This window comes from Oxyura jamaicensis, chromosome 3, assembly GCF_011077185.1.
Source record: "Oxyura jamaicensis isolate SHBP4307 breed ruddy duck chromosome 3, BPBGC_Ojam_1.0, whole genome shotgun sequence".
Lineage (NCBI taxonomy): Eukaryota > Metazoa > Chordata > Aves > Anseriformes > Anatidae > Oxyura > Oxyura jamaicensis.
In genome coordinates this window covers 30023829-30049520 of record NC_048895.1, presented here as the reverse complement: position 1 = coordinate 30049520, position 25692 = coordinate 30023829, and the positions used below count along the sequence as shown (strand labels likewise).

Here is a 25692-nt window from a genome sequence, read left to right as displayed (position 1 = left end):
CTGTTCCTTTGCCTTTCTTTTACACTTAAAAAGAATCTCTAGATTTTTTTTATTATTATTATTAAAATCTTTTTAGGTTATGGAATAAAGAAAAAGGCATACTATGAGAAAGGCTTTACTTAATGGAAATTACCTTGAAAACTGTTTTTTATGTTTTTATTTCTATTTCTATAAATGCATTACATGTTTTTATTTGACTACTGGTATGTTCATGGAAAAGGTAATGTTTTATTAAAGAAAATTGTGGAGTGTGGAAGTACATATTTGATACACATTTCCATGTGTGAGTACATATTTGATTTTGATAGATATTTATTATAGGAAAAGCTTTCATAGAAGACATTAGCTCTTACCTGTGTAATTTCTGATGGTAAAATATTCTGGGTGATAATTTTTTTAGGGAGATTTTTGTCTCCTTATTAAGGAGGAACTTATTTTTTTTCTATATTGAAATGATTGTAAAAAAAAAAAATCATGAGTGCTGTGATGTGTCACAGATAGTCAAGTCAGAGGTTCCAGCTATAGAGCTGTCAAAATCATTAAAAAAACGGGGGGGTAGGGGAGGAAAGGGGGGAATCTTCTCTTGAGAAGTCTTTTTTTTCTAAAGGCTCTTTAGAGGATTTTTTCGAGGAACTTCTGTCACCTTCTTAGGTAATTCACACTTAGAGAAAGTACGTGGGAAATGAAAATCTCTTAGAAACCAACTTGGAAATACTGCCATATGTCTTAGTTTTCTTGAGATTCTTCAAGTTTAAAAAAGGAAGAGAAAAAAAAAAGCAATCCAGCCTCCAGTTTTCAACTGCCACATCCTTCAAGCAGACAGTTTTGGGATCTGTTAAATCAAATCTCCATACACCACACTTCCCAACTTGTGAATGATAGGTGATACAGCTTCCTGGGGTGGTATTCAAGTTTACCATGGGAACAGCTAAATCAACGACAGCAGCAATAATGAGGCACTGAATATATATATATATATATATATATATATATATATATTTAACTTACAGCCAGCTGACTTTCACATCCTTATTCAGCAACCTGATAAGGCTAAGTTAAAATGAATTATGGAGTGTCTGAATAGGAGCAAGGGTGCTTGGGAAACAAAAGACAGAAAGTGTTTGAGATTGTAGGCTGTGACCCTGAATTTCTTAAGGAAAGCTGTTTTAAAGTGTCTGCTATCTCTTCACGTGTTGATAACCGAAACAATAAATTGAACAACATTTTAGAGGTTAGTAATTTATAATTGCTAATACAGTCTGTATCCTTACAGTTCAGACTTGCACCATGCACAAGTTTCCAGATGAGATTGTGCTGTTGGTGGCTTCAGAGCTTCTTTGTCCTCTTAGGATAGCTGAAGGCAGTGCTATTGATGTAGGAGGCAAGTTCAATGCTGAATGGAAAACAGAGCACTGGAAGAATAAGAGAAACATTCAATCAGCAATAATTCCAAGAATTGCTTTGTCTCCATTTTCATTGTCTGATTTAGTTTCTGGACTAAATAGGGATAAAGCTGTTAGGATCTTGAAGTAGCATTTGATTTAATTTTTATTTTTTCTTTTTCTGAAGAAAAAAGCAAATGATTTCAGTATTTTTTCATGTGTTCCATTTTCTCTTTCAGTTACAGCATACAGATGCACTGCCCAGAGTTTAACAAATATTTTTCTTGGAAGATGTACAGTTTCAAGTAATGTTCAAAGTAGATTTTCTCCCACACAGATTGATTAATTCTTGTATAGAGACTTCACATATGTTTCAAAAGCCAACCTTCAGTCAGTGTTGTAGGGATTGTTATTACTGAACTGCCTTTGGTCCTAGAAAATAATATGATTTGCTGAAGTAGAAAAATTGGTTTAGAGTGATGTAATGAAATACAAAATGTAACTGTCTTAACTTGTTAAGCTGTTTTTCTGTATCTATTCTTGTCTGCATACACATAGTTTGAATTAGTGTTAATTATCATGTACCTGAAGAAAACAATAGCCGGTGTAAACCACTGTATAATTTTTTGAGCTGTTACAATAAACTTGATTAACTCACTATCTTTGAGAAAACCTTACTGAATCTAACATTTTCTTTAGGTGTAAGAATATTCGTTCTCTTAGAGCTGTGCAAGGCAGGTAGCTAGAACCCCGTGGGGAAAAAAAAAAAAAAAAAAAGATCTTCAATGCTTTTCTGTAGCTAATTCTTTATACATTTATATCTGCTGGTTCTTATGTATGACTTTTCCATAATAGGCTGAGTTAACTTTCCTTTATAGCAGATGAATAGACAGAAAATTAGTTTGCTGATTGACAAGAATCCTCAACTCAGACTGGTCTTGGAGTTTGAGCCACTGATTGATGTGGGCTGTGCTTCTCGCAGTTTCTCCCACAATGAGCAAAAAAAAAGTATTCTCTAATGTGTTCTCTTTCATCAGAGCTGGGGTTGCTTTCATTCCTTCCTCCCTTTTCTTTCATGTCTTATTTTTCTGAGTTCCTTTTTCCAAAATGAAAGGAATAAAACTCTCTGATTCCATTTTGGATGTCTTTTTTTTTTTTTTTTTTTCTCAATTCCCACAGTAAGGTACCTCATCGGCCAACATCCCACCCTTCCCACTTGCCAGCTGCTTCCATCAGTAAGTTCTTAAGAATTCTTGAGTATTACATCAATTTTACAGAACTATTGAAAACAAAATTTATCTCGATCAACACATATGTTGCCTCTTCAAAGGCATTTGTCAGTTCTTTTCCTCTGTGAGTATAATTTTTATTAGTGATATAATCTGCCATAGGTCAGGAAAAAATGGCTCAGGTCCTGTGAGATTACTTCAAGCAGCTGATATTTAAAATCTTTTCTGAAATTCTGACTCAGCTGGAAATTAAGTATTCAGTTAAGCATCTTCTTCATAAGCCAGGAGCACTTTTCATTTTATATGAAAGCTTGGATCACATGCTCACTGAATTGCTAAAAAATACAAAAGATGCTGTTATGTCTTTGTTTCCAAAGGTTGGAGAAAAGGGACTAAGTAAATATGTGAACACTAGAGGTAGAAACTTTGGAATATCAAGTAGATAGCAGAAGTTAGGAACAAATGAGGTTTTATAACCCATTTCAAACAGTTTTCTACCACTGTGTCTGGTCCACACAGTTGGACTAGACCCATAGTGATTTGAAATAATGTATCCAGTGCACAGAGAATTTTTTTTCCATGGTGAAGCTTGGGGTGTCCCACACTAGGGTGTGTTTTTTTTTTTTTTTGCTTTTCAGTCGTTAGATGTATTCATGTCACATATTTAAAGCTTTTCCGTGTAACATGAGGGCTGGATTTGTGCTGCTGTGTTTAAAAAGAGCCAAGGTTCTCATGTAATTTTGTATTTCAGCTAGCACACTTTTAGAACATCAAATGCTGCAAAACTGCTGGGAGTCATAAGAAGCAGGAGAGAGATCTCTTTACTGTTCTGTTGCTTGAGGACCCGAAAGAGGAAAAATCAACAGCATGTTTATAAGCAGTGGTCTAATATTAGAAATTAGGGTTGCTTAGCTGTTGGCAAATGCATGGTAGGCCCCAAATTCCTTCCTCAAAAGTAGGATAAGTTAAAATTGTTGTCTTACCTTATTACTCTGTTGGTTGTGTGTTTTTGTGTGTGTGTGTATTATCATTATGTATTGTTTGGACATTAAAATAACCTGTATTTTGAAATCCAAAACCAAATAAGAAGCCTTAGATCTTCTCTAATTTGATTGTGTTATTGAGAGATACTTGTTCTGGCAATGGTAGGTGATGAGGGTGGTCGTGTAGTCTGTCCCTCCCCTGGCTGCCATAAAAACCTATATAACACATTGAAGCTCTACTGACAAGATGCAAACTTACCATTTGCAGTTACCTCATGATGTTTTGCCCATAAGCCTGGGAAGGGAAAAGAACATACTGCTTAGCACAGTTGTCCATTTTTACCATGTTTAGACTTAGCATCTAGCAGGGTAGGTAAGAAACGCTTTGGAGATCGGAAGAGTTCCATTGAAATCCATGGCACCCTGAATATGCTCTTTCTTATAGCCATATTCAGAAATGCTTGGCTAAAATGGGGTTTTAAAGCAGTATGCTGATAATAAACCATTTGAGTACTTCAGGATTTACATAATATATCTATTATTGTTCTCTGAATGGAAATTAGTAATAATATATTTAGTGTTGAAAGACATAGATGGGAGAGTTGCTTTAATAGCACTGCTCATGAGTCAGTCTCTTTCTTAATTAAGCTTTTTTTTGGCGGGGGGGGGGGGAGTTATCAGAATGAGACAAATTCCTCCCACGTTTGCAAGAAAGATGATGAAAAGAGAGAATTAATTATTTCACTGATTTATTTATTTAAGTCTATTATAAGTGATTGCAAGAATTACCTGTTTAGGAAATTATTGGAAACGGACCAGATGAGGTTGCTGGTAGAGGGTGGCGGGTGTCAGAATCTGGCCCTTAGTAAAAGATGCAAACCAGAAAGAGCAACAACATGGTGACCAGTTGTTGGAAGTAAGCTGTGAGTTACGTGATAGGCCTAAAAGGGAAGAGTTGTGATAGATATTTACTGGTGGCTGCTGTCTTGAAGAACAGTCCTTCCTAAGGTGGTCACACTGATACCTTTCACTGGTTTTATTCAGTTCAACAATATAGTTTTGAGGAATGGAAAGTCCGAAGGTTGATTGCCGATAGACTCCTTCACCACTCCCTGCAAGAAAGGAAAAAATTATCCATGCAGTTCAAATGAGGACACGCTATTTTGCCTGTCAGGTGCAGATGTCACTGCAGAGCAAAGGTATTTGTTAGGACCATGTGGTTTTAGCATGCGGAACCAATCTATAAAAGATATAAGCGGTGAAATGAAAGAAGAAACATGTTTAACACTTCTTACAGTTATATTAGAAAGCTTGATCTTTGTGCCAGGCTGACTGGCAGTCAGCCATGGGTTACTGTGATGGGACTTTAATCAGAGAACATTACAGTGACACCCTGATCCCTGGCCATTCCACCAGACTATCCAGAGTTTTACCAGATTGGCTTCGTGGCTAGCTGAAGAACTGGCATAGAGAAGTTCAGATATCAGTGGTGACCAGGTAATTCTAACATGTGTCAAGGTATTATGGTGCAGTTTGTAACACTAAAATGACCAAGAACATGGCATAAGGACAAGAAATAATTTATCACTGGCTAGATACTGTTTCTGTGGACAATGCTGTTTCAACTTAATTCAAAGAACAGTTAAGTTATCCTAAAATAAAAATAATTTATTGCCTTGTTTTACTGTTAAAATATTTCTTTCCCCAGACCTAACAATTTGATTTTTTAATACTATTGTAAATTATTTGTCTAAGCAAAAAAGCTACTGTACGGTTACAGTGAGATAAAACAGGTATGTGGCATCCTGAACCCATTTGACAAACAGTGGCAATGAAATGATTGTCTCGCTGTTTTTTATAATAATGCATCCTACTGCTTGGGGTCAAATTTTATTCTTTTTATCAGAACCATTACTGTCTCATTAGTGGATTTGCCTACATAAAGGTACAGATACTTTGTGTCTTACTACTTTGAGTTGGAGGGAAGTAGCTCCCCAATCTTTACAGCCTCTATTCTATTTTGCTAAAGAATATCTAAAGGGGAACATTGACATTATGTGGAAGTATAAGAAAGAAATCTTTAAATAAAATATTAACATATCACTGTTATTCTGCCTGCCCTGGAAACTCGCTCTGGCCTTCCCTAGCACTTTTGAGCCAATGTATTCAGGATTTCATTCCCCTTCTCACCTTCAAATATTGTGGCTTTTCTGCAGCTATCTCATGACTAGGGTATCCACAGGGACCTGTTCATCTCAAAGCAGCTTCTGTCTTGCTGTGTCTTGAGAAGAGTGCACACTTTCTCCAGTGCTCTTTTCTGTGACATCTTGCTGTATCTGTAGCTGTGCCCAGCCCTGGTCTTTTGCATGCAATGTACAGCACGCTAATAGTCACCTTGCTAGAGATAATTCAGTAGTTTGTGTTGCAAGAAACTTCTTTTTTTCAGGCTGCCATTCACTTATACAGCATATCTGACTGCAAAAGGATTTAGGTTGGATATTACCAAAAGAGACTGCCTGGCAGAGTAGTGAAACAAGATACATGATTGTGAGGGAATTTCCCTCACTGGAGATTTTTAAGAATTGACAGTAAAATGCTTGCTGAGGATGCCTGAGTGCATGAGACCCTTCTCCACTGCAGGAGGCTGGGCTAGGGCATCTATTAGGTGCCTGCCACTTACGTTTTTGTTATTCTCGGGTGAATGAACAAGGCTGGCATTGAAAAAATATTTGTGAAACAACAATTTTCTCAAAGACTTAAACCCCCGGTCTTACAAGGTTCTGTTTCATCACTCACTATACAGCTTTTGCAACTATTCAAAAAAGATTGCTCTACTTTTCTGATCTATCAAAAGCACATGCTTAAAATACTGTCATTCAGGATCCGTCTGGTTTAATAGTTAGTAACCTCTGGGAAAAGGGCTTTGTCCCAAAATTCTCACAATACTTGTTTTCCTTCTTAGCATCACAGCAGTGTTTCCTTTCCAGCAGCTGACAAAGGCCAGCACTCAGGTGTTGGCCCTGCAGAGTTCAGCTGACCATGCAGATACTTCCATAGGCTGGGGCTCTGTTAAAATACATGCTCATATGTACACCACTTTGAAACGTTGTTTTCTACAGCAGCCTTGACCGTGATGTTTTGTCACGTTTTCCTTCTTTCCTTGAAGTCAGCTAAAGGTAACATATCTGAATAATGGTAATACCTGAAGACAGGTAACATAAGCCTGTGTCACCAGAGCGTTAACCATCACAAGTGGTTGAGCATGCTCTGATCAGCACTGTGCGTGCGTGTTGCACGTCATGTCTGCAGACTTGCAGCAATAAAGATAGGGAAATCTACTCCCAAGGATGGCTTTTGGCCTGGTCATAGTTATAATATAATAATAATAATAATAATGTAATGCATTATATATTTAGCTTGTTCATTCAAATATCTACTTCTTTTAGCATTAAGAAGTAGTTGATTAATAAGCGAGATTGTGCTTTGTTTGCCTAACAGGACATATCAGTACTAACACTACACTACTGATACTACTCACTGTATCAAGAACTGAATTTCCCTGTCACAAACTAAATTCCCGTTCTGCCCTGTATGTTTATCAGTTCAAGTTTTGGCACAAAAACTGTTCTGTAATGTTATTTAACATTACTGCTTACTGCAGGAGCAGACCCATAACATTCAGTGGAGTGAAGTTTGTCTCCTAAATAACAGCTTCAGAATTTACCATATGTAGAATACATTTCCACCTCTTTGATTTCAATTGCAGATTTACTGACATAAGGGCATTGTGTTTAGAGTGAGGCTGTTTGTTGCTCCTGAAAGATAACAGTGGAAGACTGAAATAACCCTAGCTAGCATTGACTTTTTTTTTTTTTTTTTTTTTTTGTCCTATTGTCTGTGATATTGTCTCCTTTAAAACTTAAAACACTCTAATTCCTGTTCTGCAGAAAATCTCTTGGAAGTTAAAATTTCATCTTAAAAACCTTGAGATGTGAAATGGACTTTTCAGAAAACCTGTCATACAGTGATAACTTCCCTGTGGTATTTCTTAAAATCATTTATGTTAAATACCACCAGGGAAAAAACTGGGAGGAAGCAGGAGAAATCTGTCACTGATCTGCTTTCTGTATGGATTATATAACTATTTATGTATAGGAATTTATACTTGTGCCTCTAGCATGAAGTCAAAAACCAATTATCTGTGTCTCTCAAAAAACTTCCCCTCGCCTGAATTAGGAGGGAACTAAAAACCAGATATAGCATCCAGTATTTATATCTACCTCCTACCAGTTGTCACATCAGCAGTTCCTTCAAAACAGAAGTCTGTTCACTAAATACTAGATTTATTAAAACACTGTGGGATCCTCTGAAGAAGACGATGAGTAACTCCATGTCATTAATACCTTAAGCTTGTAAGAGTCACTAATTTGTTGGGCATTGTGGAGATGGAGCGCAGAAGGATGTGAGGGCTCATCTCACACACTTTTTCTAAAGTCTACATGTCATTTGGAGGAGAAATGTTCTTGAGCAAGTATAGGAACTAATTCCCTCTCGCCCCCAACCTCTCCTGCAGCAGAGCATATGGGCCACAGCTGTGGTGGCTGCATCCCTTCAGGTACCAGGCTCCACATGACTGGTTTTGAATGCAAGCTCCACATTGTTTCCAGCCAACAAGGTTGGGAAATTTCTGAAAAGTAAATAAAACTTCTCCATATGCTGGAATTGCTATCATGCTTTCAGTTTCTTTGAGACTTCCGAGTACTTCACAACTTTGCTTTCCTTTACTAACTGAATCAAATGTGAAAGTATTTCCATTTGAAAGGATGCGGGCAATACTGCTCTCCCTTCAGTTTTGAGTAAGCTAATGAGTGTGTTCGAGATAATAATAAAGCATGTAGAGAAAGTATGAGCCACGAGTTAATAATCGTTCAGTACGAGGCAACTGAGGATAGCTTGAAAGCTGTTTTAAAAAGGCAAGTAAAACAGGCCCTGAAACAAAACATGCCCATCACACCTCAATCACTTTTTGTTTGTGTGTCAAGGGAAATTTTGAAATACATATAGGCAGAGTCCTTTAGATTCTCTTTTGGACAGAATTTGAGTGTTCAAAGAATGTTTTTTGAGTGTTCAAAGAATGTTTTCAAAGGTGTTCGTGTTTTTGAATACAAATAAATCTGAATCTCAGCATATGCTAGAAGATTACCCTGGGCTTGGTGTACTTTCAAATGCAATGTATTTGTCAATGCATTCAGTAACTGGCTGATGTTAATAGATGTGACTTGTCAATACACCAATCTCTTCTAGAACTCACACATTCTGTAAGTATTTTTTCATTTCTTTTGTGAGAGCCATCATCTTTGTTTTCTTTAACAACAAATTAGTTACCTACGGATCTGATTCTTCTATTAAACAAGACATCCCTTGTCAGCTTTCCAAAAGAAGGCAGATTCAAGACATAGTAAGCAAAACCTTTGTGTTTATTCTTTGTTAATAGACTAGAAATTTTATACTTTTAGAAAAAAGAAAAATTGTGTGCTCTTTCTATACTTGTGTTAAACTATCCAGTCCATGTTTATCAGTAACACCTTTATGAAATTATATTGTAGCATTTACCTTACTATTTTTCATCTCAAAGCTATGAGATCAGTTTATTGCATGTGTTACTACTAAGCAAGGCTTTTAAAAGAAAGGAGAGGGAAATGTAAATATATGGGGTTAGCCTTTTTTTCTTTTTTTCTTTTTTCTTTTTTTTTTTTCTCTTTTAAGATGAAAGCCATAAAGGCAAAATCCTCTACCAATTTGCCTGAAGACATCTTGATGACAGTATATGTTTCCTCTGTATAGGCCAAAGCAGAGTTTGGCAATGATCCTTTGAGACTTAAGTTTGATGCGAAAAGAGCTGGTTACACTCAGTCCTGAAACCTGAGGGGTCCTGGATATTGTTCCTGCCCTCCTCACTTTCCAACATAACTTCAAGCAAATGACCTCTCATGCCTTAATATCCTTCCTCATCTGTAAAATGTCAATAGCACTGCAGTCTTACTTGAACAGGATGTTTATAAAGGTCTGTTTAGACATTATATGGTGTTAGACCAAAACCTCTTTATCACTGCATACATGCGGCTTGAAGAGAAAAGGGTTTAAATATTGTGATACAAAAGCTCTTAATTTTAATCATCACCAATAAAGCATCAGTAGGATCATTGTTCCTTCTCAGTCTTTGTTTTGTTATGCTCTGTTGTAACTGTTAAGGATTGGCCACTGTTAAAGGTTAAACAGGCTCGTTTTTGTGGCCTGCTGGTGGTAGCTATGGGTGGCAGTGCAGTAATGGGAGATGCACAGGGTGAAAAGTGCTTTGGAAATGGCAGTGCTCTGTTGAATGGGGTTATGTTAGCTACTCCAGTTCCTATTAGAATTACCATTATACATGGCCTATAGTTTGGCTTTGTTGTTCTTCCCCAAACAGTGTAACCCCTCTCCAGATGAAGGGAGGTGCCCAGTGCACTCCCTGTTAGAAGTCAGCATTTGGAGCAACAGCAAAAGCTGGGAAACTTCTCTGTGCATGTCATCTGTCTCTCATTTTCTGCAATATTTTTCCATGGTTTTGTTTGTTTTCAGAATTCTGTATAAGTACTTGAAACTTACAGGACAGAGAGCTGAAACAGCCCACTTCGCTACACAGGGTAATTACATCTGTTGCACTTGGTGCTCCACACTAGATCTTTCTCCTTTGTGCTCAGACAATGTTAGTATGAAAAGAGACCTAACATGTCACAAACCTTCATTATTTACTGTTCAGGGTCTTTAGCCACCGTCTTGCCCCCTTTGAAGGTTATGGAGTACGCTGTGCTACTTGCTTGTCTTTTAAGCTAAGACTTATAAAATGTACTTAACAGATACGATGTGATTAACGGTGTCAAATGAAGATCCAGACAGTTCATTTAAACATCCATTTTGCAAGTATTTATGAATTCTGTGGAATTTTGCATTCCAAATACTTCTGTTGACTTTATAATGTTTCTCCAAGTGCTTGGAGTTAAGCCTGCAAGTCTTTTTAGGACTGTGAACTTTGTAGGCAATATATTTGTATATATGTGAGTATATAAAAGCAATTATGTGCTATTGTTTTCCAAATAACTGAGAGTTAATCTTGGCTGCAGTGAAAAGCAGCAATGGCATTATTGGGTAGAGTTTTAAGGCAAAATTAGTTCTAAATCTGGCAGTGCTCAAGTACCATTAAATAAAGCCTAAATTCAATATGCTGTATTGACAGTATTCTCCATGAACAATTTGAATGATCATGAGCCTTTCTCACTCCTTCTTTTGAAAATGAAATCTAAATAGGATAAACTGAGTAATACAAAGAGTTGAAGGGCTCCAAATCTAAACAGGGAACAGAATGTATTTTATATAAAGAACAGCTTTTCTGAGGAAATGATAACTCTCTGTGACTATTTAGTAGAAATGCTGTGAGAAGAAGTTTCTGTTTATCTTGGAACTTGCTTATAGACTGACTATGATAAATTCACTTAATTTTAATTTGATCTCCTCTGCTAAGATTATAAATGTCACAGTTGGGCACTATGCTATATCTTAATAGTATTTTCTAGAATTTTTATGTACCAGTGTAAGAATTTTTCCTTTAAAAATAGTTTTAAAAGGTCAGTTTTGTTTGTGATGACAGTATTTTCCAAAATAAGCCTTGAAAATACTAATTGGCTCTATCACCAAAATGTTTCTTTTTTTTTCTTTTTTTTTTCTTTTTTTCTTTTTTTTTTTTCCCAAACTACTCACTGTTTTCTGACATCTTCTAATCTTTATTTTCCTGCTCATGAAAAAATAATAAAACTTTGGAGCTCACTTTCTGAGTAGATGGCTTGAGACAGCTGAAGGAATATCTCCAGTGTGACTGTTCAGCATGAGATAAATGGATTTTAATTTAAACATAAGAGTATTGTTAGTGCTGGTGGGGAGGAGTAGTGCACAGCCCTGGGTGTGAGGCAGTGGGTGCTTCATCCCATCCCGAGCCACGTGGAAATTAGCTGCCTTGTTTTGGGGCTCTGCTCCAGAACATTGCTGTCAATCGTGCAAGAAATAGCTTGAATACTCTGTAGGAAAGCATTGCTTAGGTGTTCTCGCTGAGTAACAGTGACCAAGCTAGCTGAACTTTATGTAAACACAGCATACAGCTACTGAACCGAGTGTAACGCTCATGGGTGGATTCATTGCTCTTGTGGTGTCACCTGTTTGGTGAAGGGCTCATGTCCAGCTGCGGGCAGTAACACGGGATATGATACCACTGCAAAGCCCCCCAGATGACTGTGCTACCATGTTTACGTGTCAGTTCATTTCTGAAGAGGACACTGTTCTGTTACTTTAACTATAAACATTTTAAGTGAAAAATGGAGTTTCATTTAAAGCATAGAACTGAAAGTAATAAAACTATTTTTCCAGAACTTGTTGTTAAAAAAAATACCTAGTATTGTGGTATGCAGTTTATCTAGTCAAAAGGGTTTTCATCTGTTCTGTAAAATTACATGTGCTTTATTGCTGAAGTGTTACACTTGAGACAAAAAAAAAAAAAAAGACGAAAAGGTGGAAAGTGGCATTGTAGACTGATTATCATATCAACCATGAACTGCGTACTGTCAGAACACCTTGTTCTTTTCATATAAGCAGATAACTTTTTGTGAAACCTTTCCAGGAGAGTGGTGTTTTAACTTTATCACATCCAGGCTACATACTTCAGCAAATTCTAAAATCTGTGTGATAACCGAAAGAACTGTTCTGTATTACATAGAGAATTATTTCTTATACTTTTCAAATAAAATTTTAAAAAATACTTCCAGCAACATTGCAAAGTCAGTAATTCATTGAAAAGCTGGAAATAGGAGTCTTTGGTAGGATCTCCAGCTACTTGCTATACTTTCTCTACGAAAGACAGTCCCAAGGGGCTGTGGTATTTATTAGAAGTTGCAATTTTATTTAACACAAAAATAAGCATAATTGCTAATATTTGTTACTACACATCTCTTTCTTGAAGGGAAGTTAGAGCCATTACTTTTGATTACTCTCTGATATAAATAGAAGGGGTAACTTTATGTGTAAGCCAACCTTTATTTACTGAGGACTTACTTGGAATATGAAAGCCAAGCTGGTCTGGCCATCCCACAGATGCGTCTTGGTAGGTCATGTTTTTTTGCCATTGCTATGCAGTGAAAGATACTGATCTTGATTCTGGTTCTCTGCTCTGCGTTTTCACAGGGTTAGCTGTCCATCAGCTTAATTTAATATCATTTTCTAAGGTTTCCTAAATAATTAACTTTCAATTTCACAAAAATATGGACTATTTTGAGGGATTAATCCCTCAAAAATAGGGATTCTTTAAATATGTATGAAAGAATGAGGTTATTATAGACTTGAGTTGTTCTTGGATGATTTATTTACTTTGCATTATTGTTAAATACTGTATTATTGCTGAAGGTGAACTCACTTGTGTAAAGGAAAGCTTACAACAAACTAAAGTAGTCATTTTTATGCCATCATAATGTTCAGGGGAGCTGAAATTCAGACAATAACAAGTATTAATGCATTTCAAAATGTTACATACACTGAAGTGCATAGATTCAGTGGATGGCTGGATTTGGGCCTCTCCAAATCCAATATTCTATTCTCAAGAGATATGAGTAGCTCAAGGAAAGCTTGTAAAACCTTTCTTTTATTAATGACTACGCACTACTCTTCATTTCTAATTTATCCTGAGTATTTGCTTAGTGCTTAATAATACTACGGAGGTGTTAGTGACACTTTTCAAAATAATCCATCAGGAAAAAAGACCCAAAGTATTCTGAAGGAATTCTCAAAAGTTTTCATTCTGAGAAATATTAACTTCAATTTTCACTTCCTCTACCATCAAGTCTCATTTACAATTCAACAGGAATTGGTTAAGAGGAACTACTTCCTTCCCTTTAACATTTTGTGGAAAGTGTATGAGTATCAAAGTGGATTATTAGAGACTGAAGCTCAGATCTTAACCACAGATTCTACAAAGTACTGTTCTGGATGGATTTTTTGTTCTGCTTGATAATGTGTGTCTATATTCAGTTTCCCTTCACTTGTGTCTGCATTTTCTGAGGGGGAGAGAAGTTGCGGCATTTGGGTGGATTTTTGATTTATTGTCCATGAAGGTCAAATGAGGTGGGAGTCTGAGCTGTTTGGTCAATCTAACTATGTAATTATTGTTGAAGAGTTTGTTGGGGTGCTTCATAGTGATTAAGTACAGTAGACTCCTTCCCAGTTTAACGTGGATTTACAGATAAAAGTTTGGAACTAGTAGAATTTCCTATACTTGACAAAGAAAACACTGGCCCTTTAGTAAATGATGCTAAAAAATAATAAAAATAAATAAAATTAAATAAAATTACCCACAACTTAGGAAAGTTATCTTCCACTGCTAGCTAAAGAGGATTTTTTTTTATTTATTTATGGAGAATATCTTTTTTTTTTTTTTTTAAATTTGCGTTTTTTTCTGTATTTCTATCTGTTACAACCAGTGCTTATTGTTTTTTCTATTCTGTTTCAGCACCCAAAGACAATGAAGAACGTGTATTTCGGGAACGAATGCGCCCCAGAAAGCGGCAGGGTGCTGTCCGACGCAGAGTACATCAGGTTAATGGACACAAGTTTATGGCCACCTATCTTAGACAACCAACATATTGTTCACACTGCAGAGATTTTATATGGTATGAAGCAACTCTTACTTGTTTTTCTTTGCAACCTTGAGCTGAAGAATTAAGGTGCCATCCTGTTTTGCTGAAGCACAAATGACAAATGGTAGCTTTTTTTTTTTTTAATCTTAATTTTAATATTAAGTTAACAATAATAAAAGACTGTCAAATGTCCATCATAAATGTTAGAATTTCTTGTTTGGGTTGGTTTTTTTTCTTCTCTTAGCTGCAAAGTTCAGCCTTTTCCTACCTAGTACACACCATGAATTCTAGGTAGACAGACACTAGCGTTCTCTGGATGCCTAAGGGTAGGTTTAGACCTAATATTGGACCTTTACAATGTGCCAAGAAGACTGAACTCTTTGTTAGATACTTGTGTATCTCCATCTTTGTCCTAGGGAATGCCAAGCTCCTATAAATCTTACTGAAGATAATGGAAGATGGGAATATTAGACTTTTAATGTTCCAGATTTTTGGGTTCTTAGTTTACAGAGTTTTTGTTATTACAGTGTATGTCAAGAACTCCCTTTTAGAATTTTTTTACGTTAATGTTGAGTACTCACAATTTTCAGGTAGGGAAAAAAAGATGGAGACATTCAGTTTTCAGTTATTTTTCAGCAACTCTACTGATGTTTTCCAAAGTTACTTAGATATACTGATTTCCGCATTAATACATATAAAATCTGACATGTTCCATAATTAGTATTTCATAAGAGTATGTAATGAATCAGTCTTCCTTAATGTGAAACGTTGTAATGGCATTATTGTATGTGAACTCAACTACATTCCTCTAAGAAAAGTCTGCCGGTTAGCCCTTAGGTTAGCAAAGATGATTTCAAGTAATAATACTGATAAGCACAATCTTCTATTTAGAGACCTTCTTAATGACTATTTTACCTGCTTATGGCTTGGCATCTCTCTCTGTGTCCTTTGGCTTTGTCTATTTTATTAAAGTAAATGTGTCTTCTGAACCCCTTCGTGGCCTATCTTCCTATATGTTATTTCTTTGCAACTGAAATGGAGTACCTAGTTTGAACTGATCTCAGTCCAGAAATGCAGTTATGAGATTATTATAAAAGAAGCTATTCTTTTAAACTTGTACATGTTCAATAAAAAGGGGGAAAATATTTTTAATTTTTATAAATATATATTCAATATTTTCTAAAACATTGTTTTATTTTCAGGGGTGTAATAGGAAAACAGGGATACCAATGTCAAGGTAAGAGACAGTCTCTGGGGGAGCAGTTTGAATAAATGTGTTATATCAATAATAAGATAATTTCATCAGGCAATTTATAAGTGGCGCAGTTAACTTCTTTAAGAAGCAGATCCTAGCGCTCTCTCTGCACATCCAAATAGGGTGGCATACCTGGTGATGTTGGTTTCTTTTTTTTTCACCTCATGCGTTTTAAAATTGTGAAGTCTTTATTCTGCTTAAGATTAATTGTTTAAAAATGCCAGGTAACTGCAAAGACTGTAATTAAATAGATGAGATAATTATAGAGGTCATCATTAGAGAAGGTTATAGCAAAGACTGAAGAAGTTCATTTTGAACTCCATTTTTTCGTCTCAGTTTCTTGTACTCTTAATTTTTTTATGCAGTCACTTCTTGGGATGATATTTTTCTACCTAATTCTCATCTGTCAAGTAGAAATTATGAAGTTACTGATGATTTTTTGGTTACAAAAGGTTTGATGAAATTTCATTGTAAATAAATGCAAATAACCATTTTATATGATATAATAAGAAATGCTTCATTAGCATACAGCAGACATTCCTAGAATTCTGATTTTTTTTTCTCTCAACAATGACCAATGCTAGAGGAAAATAAAACTCACTGTTACAACTAAGAGTAAATTATTTTCTTGAAATAATGACCTTGAATTCTGCAGTATTACCATCCTTGTAATTTCTAATCTTATCTGTCATATCTATAAATGTTATTTGTTGCTTAAGTAATCAGTATTAATATTGGCAAAGCATTTTTGCCCTCTGAAGCAATTTTGCTGTTATCAATTTATAATAACATGTTGCAGAAGGAAAGTTTAATTTTTTTTTGTCGTCTTTGAATTTTACAATGAATAACCTTTGTGTATTTTTCCACTGGAGTCTCTTGAGACAATAATTGTTTTTACCTTTGTGTCTTGTATAATGTGGAAATCCTGGACTTTATCAAATAAATCAAATGTTATGTAAAAAATGTGTTTATTATTGTAAAAGGTAATTTGTAGATTTGACATACTTAGATTTTGGCAGATATGTTTTAATTCTCTTAAAATGGAAAGGTGACTCCACCAAAGGTGGGGGAGGAGTGGGAATTAAATTATCTTTAAGGTCCCTTCCAACCCAAACCAGTCTGTGATTCTATCAAAATTCATTGGTCTCAAAAGTCCATTACCTTCTGACTTTGTAAGGCTGGCTTATTTAATAGTCTTCACCAAGTGACAGTCACTTGCAACCTGTCTTTCAGGTCCCAGGATTTCTAGTCTTTAAAATCAATCTTCATGAAATCTCTTTCATATCTTTTTTTTTTTTTCTTACAGTTTGTACTTGCGTCGTCCACAAGAGATGCCATGAACTTATAATAACGAAGTGTGCTGGCTTAAAAAAACAGGAAACTCATGATGAGGTAGATGTTTATAAAATAAATTTTCTAGATAAATCTCTCTCTTTCATCTGTTCAAATTTATGTCATCTCCCGTGTTTGATCAATAAGTGTTAAGACTTTTCTGTGCCCTTCTGGTCCTGTTAAGATACAACATTTACTTTGGAATGACAGAATATCGTAATAGTTTCATTTAAGTGGAAATTATTGTAAAGCAATTTATTTTTAATTAGTAACCTTTTGTAACATCTGCATGCTTAATTTCAGTAAACTCTTTATTTTTTTTTTCCATTTTTAACATTCTCCATTTCAGAGTTAATACCAGTTTTTTCATTTTAACTGGAAAGAAGGAGGCTCAGGCCCTTTATCATAATCTTCCCTGTATTTCATGTGGCTGAGTCATTAGCAGCAGATAGGGTAGGCAGTAAGCTTGGGTATCCTACATCAACATAAAAGACTGCCCAGATGTTTTTCACAAAACCTCAGCAAAGACTGCATCCAAGCTGCCAAAATGTAGAACAAAACCCATCTATGTAATGAAGAAGGCCCCTGGGTATTATATACAATGGCAGTGGTAAAACAAGGTACAGACTGCATGGCTAACAGGTTTTCCAGCATAAGTACTCTCTACCTTTAGCAAGCTTTTCCTTTTGCATAAAGGGAATTAACAAAATATGTGCTTTATGTTATCATGCATTTCAACAAATGAGGCCATCACGTGAAAATGAAATGAGCTACCTTCAGAGCTGTCCTGTTAGGGGAGTAAATTTATCTGCCAACAGCATGTTCAGCTCTGGATCACAGCAGGGCATAAAGTGATACTTTCATTTGGATGAAAGGTCTATCTCAGCTAAAATGGTATTAAGGCTTGCCTAGTAAATTACTGTTAATTTCAGTGGAAAGTCATACACCAGGGAGTGGTATGACTGCTGTTGTGTTCAGGTTCTTTAGACTCCTCAGCTTTGAAGCATCCTTTTGTGGCTGAGTTGACAGGGGACAGTTGAGGAGGGGACTGGGTTTTATGTCTTCTGTTGTTTGTTTGTTTGCTTTTTATTCTTTTAAACAATTGTAGCCCTCAGCGGTAGCATATGATTGCTTTATTTTACACAGAAGTGTTTTCCTTGTGTTTCAACCAAAAAGCTATTAAATGCTCACTATCCTGTTTTGGACAACAAAAGCCTACTATTTTTCACTACAGGATCAGGTGAAATGGTGAATCAGGGGAAATCTCCTGTGGTTGATCCCAGTTCATTGGCCATGCAGAAAAAGTACATTTTTGTTTCTAATTGTTAAAAGCCAAAATTTATATATCAGAAAAAGCATAGCTTTAAATTAGAAATTAGAGTTATATGTAGCTATGGATTTAAGCCACTCTTGCAACTTTGAACATGATTGAAACACTAGCTCATCTCATTCTTCCATGTGCGGATGACCATCATTGTTCAAACTAGAAGTGTTCTTTAATATCTGGTTCACAACCTGTATTTTACATTCAAAACTTGATCTCTTGTGACAAAGAACTGTGTCTAATGCTGTTGTTGCATAGTGCCCACAGGAAGATAGGAAATCTTGTGTGGATTTATATTCCCAGGCTCCAGACTAGTGGGGACTTGTATGCTTTGCTGATATAATGCTTTCATTGTTTGGAAGAGGTACTAGATCACTGGAGAGAAGCCAGCAGTAATAGGAAAGGGAAGGAAAAACACTGAAATAAATCTCTTGCTATACAGTGGCAGCTATAAAAACTTATCAGTGACATCCTTTAATTAGTAAGTTATCATACCTTGGAATCCTCAAGCACAACAATTTATTGTTGTTGTTTTCATAATGTTTTCATAAGGAACAGTGGGATATGAGAACATAAGTGGGTTGTGGTATATTTCTCTTTCTTAGTCCTGTATTAAACCTGCCTCCTGCTCCTAAAACAATTGGGAGTGACTTCCTTGCCTTCCACATTAAGAGATCTTTCCTGATAGCTATGTATTTGTTGTTTCCAGAAGTACTAGGAAGTAGGCTTTAGTCTTTGTCTCTTGGACAACAGCAGCCCTTCCCCCTCTTTTCCCCCAGATAAAACAGTGAGAAGAAATCTGGAGCATACCTAATGGAAAGATCATTTGAGCACAGACCTATTTCATCTTGTTTGAATTCTGTGTGATTTCAAAACATAAAAGGCCTCAGTGTACACTGAATATAAAAAGAATAATTAGAATGAAATGTGCTGTGCTTTCCTTTTTCAGCAAGTGGGATCCCAGCGTTTCAGTGTCAACATGCCTCACAAGTTCAGCATTCACAATTACAAAGTGCCCACTTTCTGTGATCACTGTGGTTCATTGCTCTGGGGTCTTTTGAGACAAGGTTTACAATGCAAAGGTAAGGATTATCACTTCAGATCTTTTTCTTTTCTTTTCTTTTCTTTTTTTTTTTTTTTCCTTGTAAGTGCAGTAGATTTGGAAAGACCTCTGTTGTAATTAAAAAATATATATGCTACTGCTTCCAAGTTGCTCTGTCTATTCCAGCACATACAGGGATTAATAGAAACTGAATAGTGGAATGCTGTAGGGATTGTCATTACCTTTAGGAAGTGTCCTTTCCACTGTCTGCAACACCAACCAGTAACAGATCCAGAAGATGAAGGTGAAGAAACAAATTTTACACGGGCTGCCATGCAGGATTGTTGCCACACAGGAGATTAGAAGTTGGCAGAAAATTAGGGACGTTAGAATTTACATCCCTTCATCTTATGTGCCTTCCGTGTTTTCAGGTTTGTGGTTGTTAAACTTTATAAACAGTAGTATTCTGGCAACTTTTTCCTTTAATATCAGCTTCAAAAATGACTGTTATGTATTGAATGCTAGGCAAAGCATTTCTTGGGCCCATGTCCAGAAGATGAGGTATTTTGATATCTAGATGAATTATGCTTTGTGATGATCTGCCTAGCCCATCTATTCAGAAAGCAAAAGATTCATTATGTTCTGCAGCTTAAGGACTGTACAAACTGGACTGTGTATGAAGCTACTGTTGGAAGGTATGTTCATGTCATTTTAACCGACTAACAGAAATGGTTGGTTCCATATCTCCGTGTTTAAAACAGAGTGTGTTCTAAAAGGGGGAAAACGTGGTACAACCTCTTGCAAAGGAAAATAATATTTTAGAAATAGTGAAAAAAATACTGAAATGAATGAGTTGATGTGAATGATGTCATGAAGATAATGTCAGATCCTTAGAAAGTAGTACCTAATGAAATCACATGCAATTTCATTTTCTTACACCTTTATAAATAGGTAGGTCATCTTCATAAGTAGAGAAATCACATTAAGTGCACTTCTCAAAGGTAGAAACATGGAGTCATATATATGTGTGTAAATGTATGATCTATGAAATGCTATCTTTGCCAGTTATTTAAGATAAGGTATAATTATAGGTGAAAGTCAGACCTAATGCTTTCTGTCACGTATTGCTGACCAGCAAGGGAAAGAAGAAATTTCTTTCATGGCTAAGTGAAACACAGTCAGAGCGTTCTGAAGTTTAAGCCTTGCCTTGTGATTCTAGATAGTGCTTAGTGATAAAATGTTAGACTTGAAATACTGTTACTTTACTATTATTAAAGATAGTATTCAAATGCTATCTTAATTATAGTGGAGATATGTTCAAGATTTTTCAGTTAAACCTGATTGTTTTGTTCCTTAATTTTAAATCAGAGCTATAATATCTTTCCCCTTAATCTGTAAATTTATTACTTCACTGGCATATTCTCTCTCAAGTACCATATTGCCATATTTGTTCATTTCTTCTTAACTATATACAAGTGTTATGGCTCATATATGTGAGTAGCAGATGTATACAAACAATATTTCAGAGAGCCTGTATTGCTTTCTAAGTGTTCATCAAATTAATACCTGAAAAAATGCAGTACTGCCTGCACAAAATCTAGTATTCATCCAAGCTGGAAACGTATTTTTTTTCCATGCTTTGTTTCCTCTCTTAACAAATGCCGAACAATGTTCCCTTCTTCAGAGATGTACTTGTTTGCCCAATGTAATTATTAATGCCATGAAAAGTGTATTCCAGGGTTTTATTCTTCTGTGTTTTTTTGTTGGTGGTGGTGGTGATTGGTTGGTTGTTTTCTCCACTGGTTATTCCTGTGCTTCATTTTACAATGTTGGAGCACACACAAGTGTGCTGCTTTCATTTCCTCAGTGTCCACTGTTACGTATCCCAGGTCTAGAATTTTACTTGCCACTTAGCTTGTCATTGAATATACATATAGTGAAAGTACGACATATAGCAGCTTCTTTTTCCTCTTCTTGTGAGCTGAAACATACTTGGAAATGAAAGGCACCTGCTTTCTGAAGTGCATGATTACTGCCAAAGATATAGTACTTACCTGCACAGGTCTGAGACACATGTGGTTTCTTTAGGGCTTATACTGTTAAACCGTTGTTGATCAACAATATATTGAAGTGCTAATGAAGTGAGGAATATTTATCTAGTATTTAACTACACTTGCACTTTTGTTTGGTTTATGCCTTGCTCCACGAGAGGGCAGTGAAGTCTAAGACAAAATATGTCATCTGGCTCCTAGCAAACCCACTCCATGCTATTTTTAATGTTCTTCTGGCTACCACGTAACCTGGAAGCTTTATTTTTTTATTTTATTTTATTTTTTTTTTTTTTAGCTCATACTATTATGCTGTTTTCAGGAGATGGTATGTAAGAGAAAGAGTTTAATAAATGGATGATCTGAAGGAAAAGAGTGTTTGACGGTGCCAAAGACTTCTAATAAAACTTAAAGTACTGTATTTTAGGCCTGCCTACACTAGGAATTAATATACTTGAGTAAAATAGAGCAAGAAGCAACAATGCATGAAGTATTATAGCTGAGCCCTCCGAATGAGAGCAAACTAGACTGCTAAAATTCAAGCTCTGAAAAATCTTTATTTTCTAATTCAAATTCTAATTAAGATTTATATTATCATTAAATGTTTTCATTTGTTCCTATGTCTGTTTGGGGGCTGTATAAAAACACTGTTCTGTAGTGCCATAGAAGAAGAATGATAACCGGGTTAGTCTTTTTATATTAGCATTCAAGTGTCATTGTGAATTCAGCTAAGTATTTTTCTACTGAAATTATATTTATTTGAAAAAGATATTGGTAGGTCCAATAAGGTCTGATTTAAGTAAGACAAAAAGCATGGCAAGATAGTATTTATTCTACTTTATTTCTTTACATTTCCTTGCAGTTTGCAAGATGAATGTACATCGACGCTGTGAAACAAATGTGGCACCAAACTGTGGAGTGGATGCTAGAGGCATAGCTAAAGTTCTTGCAGATCTTGGAGTCACTCCAGATAAGATAACTAATAGTGGGCAGAGGAGAAAAAAGGTAATTTTGCTATAAAAAATGAGATTACTATGGTTGCATTCTAATTTCACAAATCCAAGCTCAATCCCACTCACATGATTTGCACAAGAGATTTTTTTATTTTATTTTTTTAAGTCAGTACAGATTTAAGACTTTGGCTTTTGATTTATAAGTGCAAATTATCTTTTCTGAAATTCAGAACGAGATTTTGATCTGCTACAATTCTGTAAACCTGGAGACTGTATAGTCTGAGAGTGTTTTTCCCCTTTTTAATTTTGAGGAGGGAGATTTGACAGAGAAACAATATCTGACAAAGCAGTTCATAAAAACATAAATGTGTCTCTGGCTTAGAATTGCCATTGGATAATTGATTGGTTGAAGCACTGCACTACTCCATAACAGTGTTTGTAAGTGCTGATAAATGAGCAATGTGGTGATTCACATAAAGAGGAACTGTTCATCAGATAAGTGATGGTTTCAGAGTTGTCATTACTGTTACAAGAAGAACAAGGCTGTTCTTGAAATAGAGTAGGTCATCCCAACTGCATCCAAAGTCTATGGAGATACCATGGATTTATAGTATGTATCCTGGATCAGAATTTGGCCACACTTTCTATCTCAGTTTGCATGGCTGTGACAAAAGACCCTTTGTTCTCACCTGCAGGAATAGGTAAATTTTAGGCATAATTTCATAAAATATTGTAAAATTTGGCCGCTAGTCTGACTTATTGTTGAAGTTTTGGATGTGTCATTCTCTTAGATTCATTTCAAAAGGCCACCCTTCCTGTTACTGCAGGTTTTTGGCTGATTACTCTAAGGTCTGAGAAGCAGTTTGCTAAATGAATGATTCCATTCATTTTCCCAGTTATAGCACATTTGTATCCCATGTACACCATTTTAAAATGTTACAGAAACATAGCACATTCAGGTATAAAGTAACTGATTTGTGACTCCTGGAAAAAGATGGTGTCATGCTACTACTGCATGAATGAGTTTGCAGTGCTTTTGAATATGTATGTAGTTATATATTTACTGGATGGATTTCTACACAGGTTCAAGTTGGTTATACAGAACTTTCCCTCTCACTGGGTATGATTATTAAATTTATTTCATCAAAAGAACCTATTTTCTTTTAAACTGATGATTCTTTCTCTGTTTATATTCTGATCTCTATTTGATGTGGTGCCATCTATTGTATAACTGAGGTTCTGTCAGTGTGAGTAAGTAGGGCTAGAGTATCTTTCTTTTTTTTCATACTTCTACTTGTGCATTTAAAGTTGTTAAATTTCCTCTTGGCAGCCTGCACTGGAGGATTCATAGCTGAGTAGCCCTTTTGGAAATGTTTTTAGCTAATTGCAGGTGCAGAGACTCAACAACCGGTTCCTGGAAGCACATCATCGGAAGAAGATAGGTCAAAGTCAGCACCAACTTCTCCATGTGATCAAGGTTGAACCTTTTATTTCCTAACTAATACATATTGTGATTTAATGTCCTTCTTTACGAGAAATAAAAAAGCTATCAGCCCCAGGCTTTGTAGAACCAAATCAACCAGGTAGTTACAACCACAAAATGAAGCATCTACTGAGAAAGTTACGAACTGTAAAAGCTTTTTTAAAAGGCTCTCATTTCCTTTAAATCTCTGAAATTAAGTGGCTTGCAAAGGTAAAATTATAAAGCAGTCATCTTAAAATATTTTTAAGTTTACCAGACAAGTCCTTGCTTAACTATGTGCCCTTACGGATGGGGAGTGTGCTATGGTAAGAGCGATAACATTTTAAATAGTACAACTGAACTTGGGATTGCTTTTATCTGTCTGGAAAGCCTCCATCTTTTAATAAGTTTCTGAGATAAAACTGCAATTCCACAATGAACATTTGTGATAATAAAAGTTTCCATCCAATTAGGGTATGCTAGAGTTTCTGCATCTTCTCCAGAGGATCTGGAGACAAATATTGTAATTGTCACTGATATGGCTTAAATTTCTTGAGCTGAACAGCCTGATGGAGAGAACATGTATGTCAGCAGCACTTCTAGAATCTGATCTGGCTGGTGTTTTTAAAAATTAGATGTCTGTGAAGGCATCTTCTGTATCATCATGTGTGTAAACTGGTGAATGACAAATCTTTACACCAATGCAAAGGAAGATGGATGCTTTTGTGTTACATTCTTTGGAAATTATTTATAGTCGAGAAATTACTCACCCTTAGTTTGAGGAAAAAAGCTTCCAAAGCTCCGTGGTAGTAAGTAGTGTGAGTTTCTGAGCTCAGAACTTATTTGAATTTCTCAACCTTTTGGTTTTACAGAAAACATTTTGTTAAATAATATTTTTGAAATATCTGATATTTTGGTTAAAATAAAAGCTAATAATTTGTCCAAATTCTCCTTTAAATTTCACTTTTTTATTTGTCATGAAAGTATTTGCTTCCAAGGCCATCAGGCAGAAGTACTACGTAAAAGTTTGAGGCAGACTCTGACATCCCTTAACCACCAGGATTCACTGTGTTTTAAGATTTAGAAGCCTTGAGAGACACAATTGCTATTTGAAGTGGCTCTAGAAAGTATTCAAATACTTCATTAGCAGCTATCTGATAAGAACTGGAGCTGAGTAAGATTTTTCATTCATGTTGACTTCCAAGGACTGGGACACCCAAGTGTCCTTTGAACTTTTGAAGAAATGACTAAAATACTTAAGCAGGAAGATGAGTAAGTGCTGCAGGAAGATGGGGGGATTCAAAACAAAGTGCTACTCTGTGATACAGGAACACCCAAAAATCACTAAAACAACTATTTGGCCGCTAGTCTGACTTATCATTGAAGTTTTGGATGCGTCATTCTCTTAGGTTCATTTCAAAAGGCCACCCTTCCTGTTAATGCAGGTTTTTGGCTGATTACTCTAAGGTCCGAGAAGCAGTTTGCTAAATATGTATTCTTAGCCGCAGAATGCTTTACACAGTATTCAAGGATGATGAATGTCTTTGCCCCAAACTTACACAGACTGACACAGATTGTTTTTATGGTGTTTAGTTAAAACTTTCTCACGTTTCCACAGAAATTAAAGAGCTGGAAAACAACATTAGGAAAGCATTATCATTTGACAACCGAGGAGAGGAACACAGGGCAACAGCTACAACGTCAGCAGACAACCAGCTTAACAAACCTGGGGAAAATGGTGAAAATGGGGAGGTCAAGCAAGCCCAAACCAAGCGAATAGGCCTTGAAGAGTTCAACTTCATCAAAGTATTAGGGAAAGGCAGCTTTGGCAAGGTAAGTAGCCTTCCTCCTCCTCTCCCCCTCCCAATGTGCAGGCTATTTTTGACTGTGCTGCTTGGAAAATACTCATACTGATATTCAGAAAGTGCTTCCACCCTAGCAGTTTCCTTACATTCTTTACATATTGGGTAAAA

The 25692-nt window shown here is 35.9% G+C and overlaps 1 protein-coding gene across 2 annotated transcripts in view; it reads left to right on the top strand.

Annotated features, from left to right (window-relative positions):
- The window catches only part of PRKCE (protein kinase C epsilon), a 294416-nt gene that overhangs the window by 165533 nt on the left and 103191 nt on the right, over positions 1-25692 (top strand). For both annotated transcript variants that reach the window (XM_035321702.1, XM_035321703.1), the window contains exons 3-9: positions 14177-14336; positions 15506-15540; positions 16865-16950; positions 19164-19296; positions 22167-22309; positions 23638-23734; positions 25338-25552. In XM_035321702.1, coding sequence (XP_035177593.1) covers positions 14177-14336; positions 15506-15540; positions 16865-16950; positions 19164-19296; positions 22167-22309; positions 23638-23734; positions 25338-25552 — 869 coding nt within the window. The remainder of the gene's footprint in view (positions 1-14176; positions 14337-15505; positions 15541-16864; positions 16951-19163; positions 19297-22166; positions 22310-23637; positions 23735-25337; positions 25553-25692) is intronic.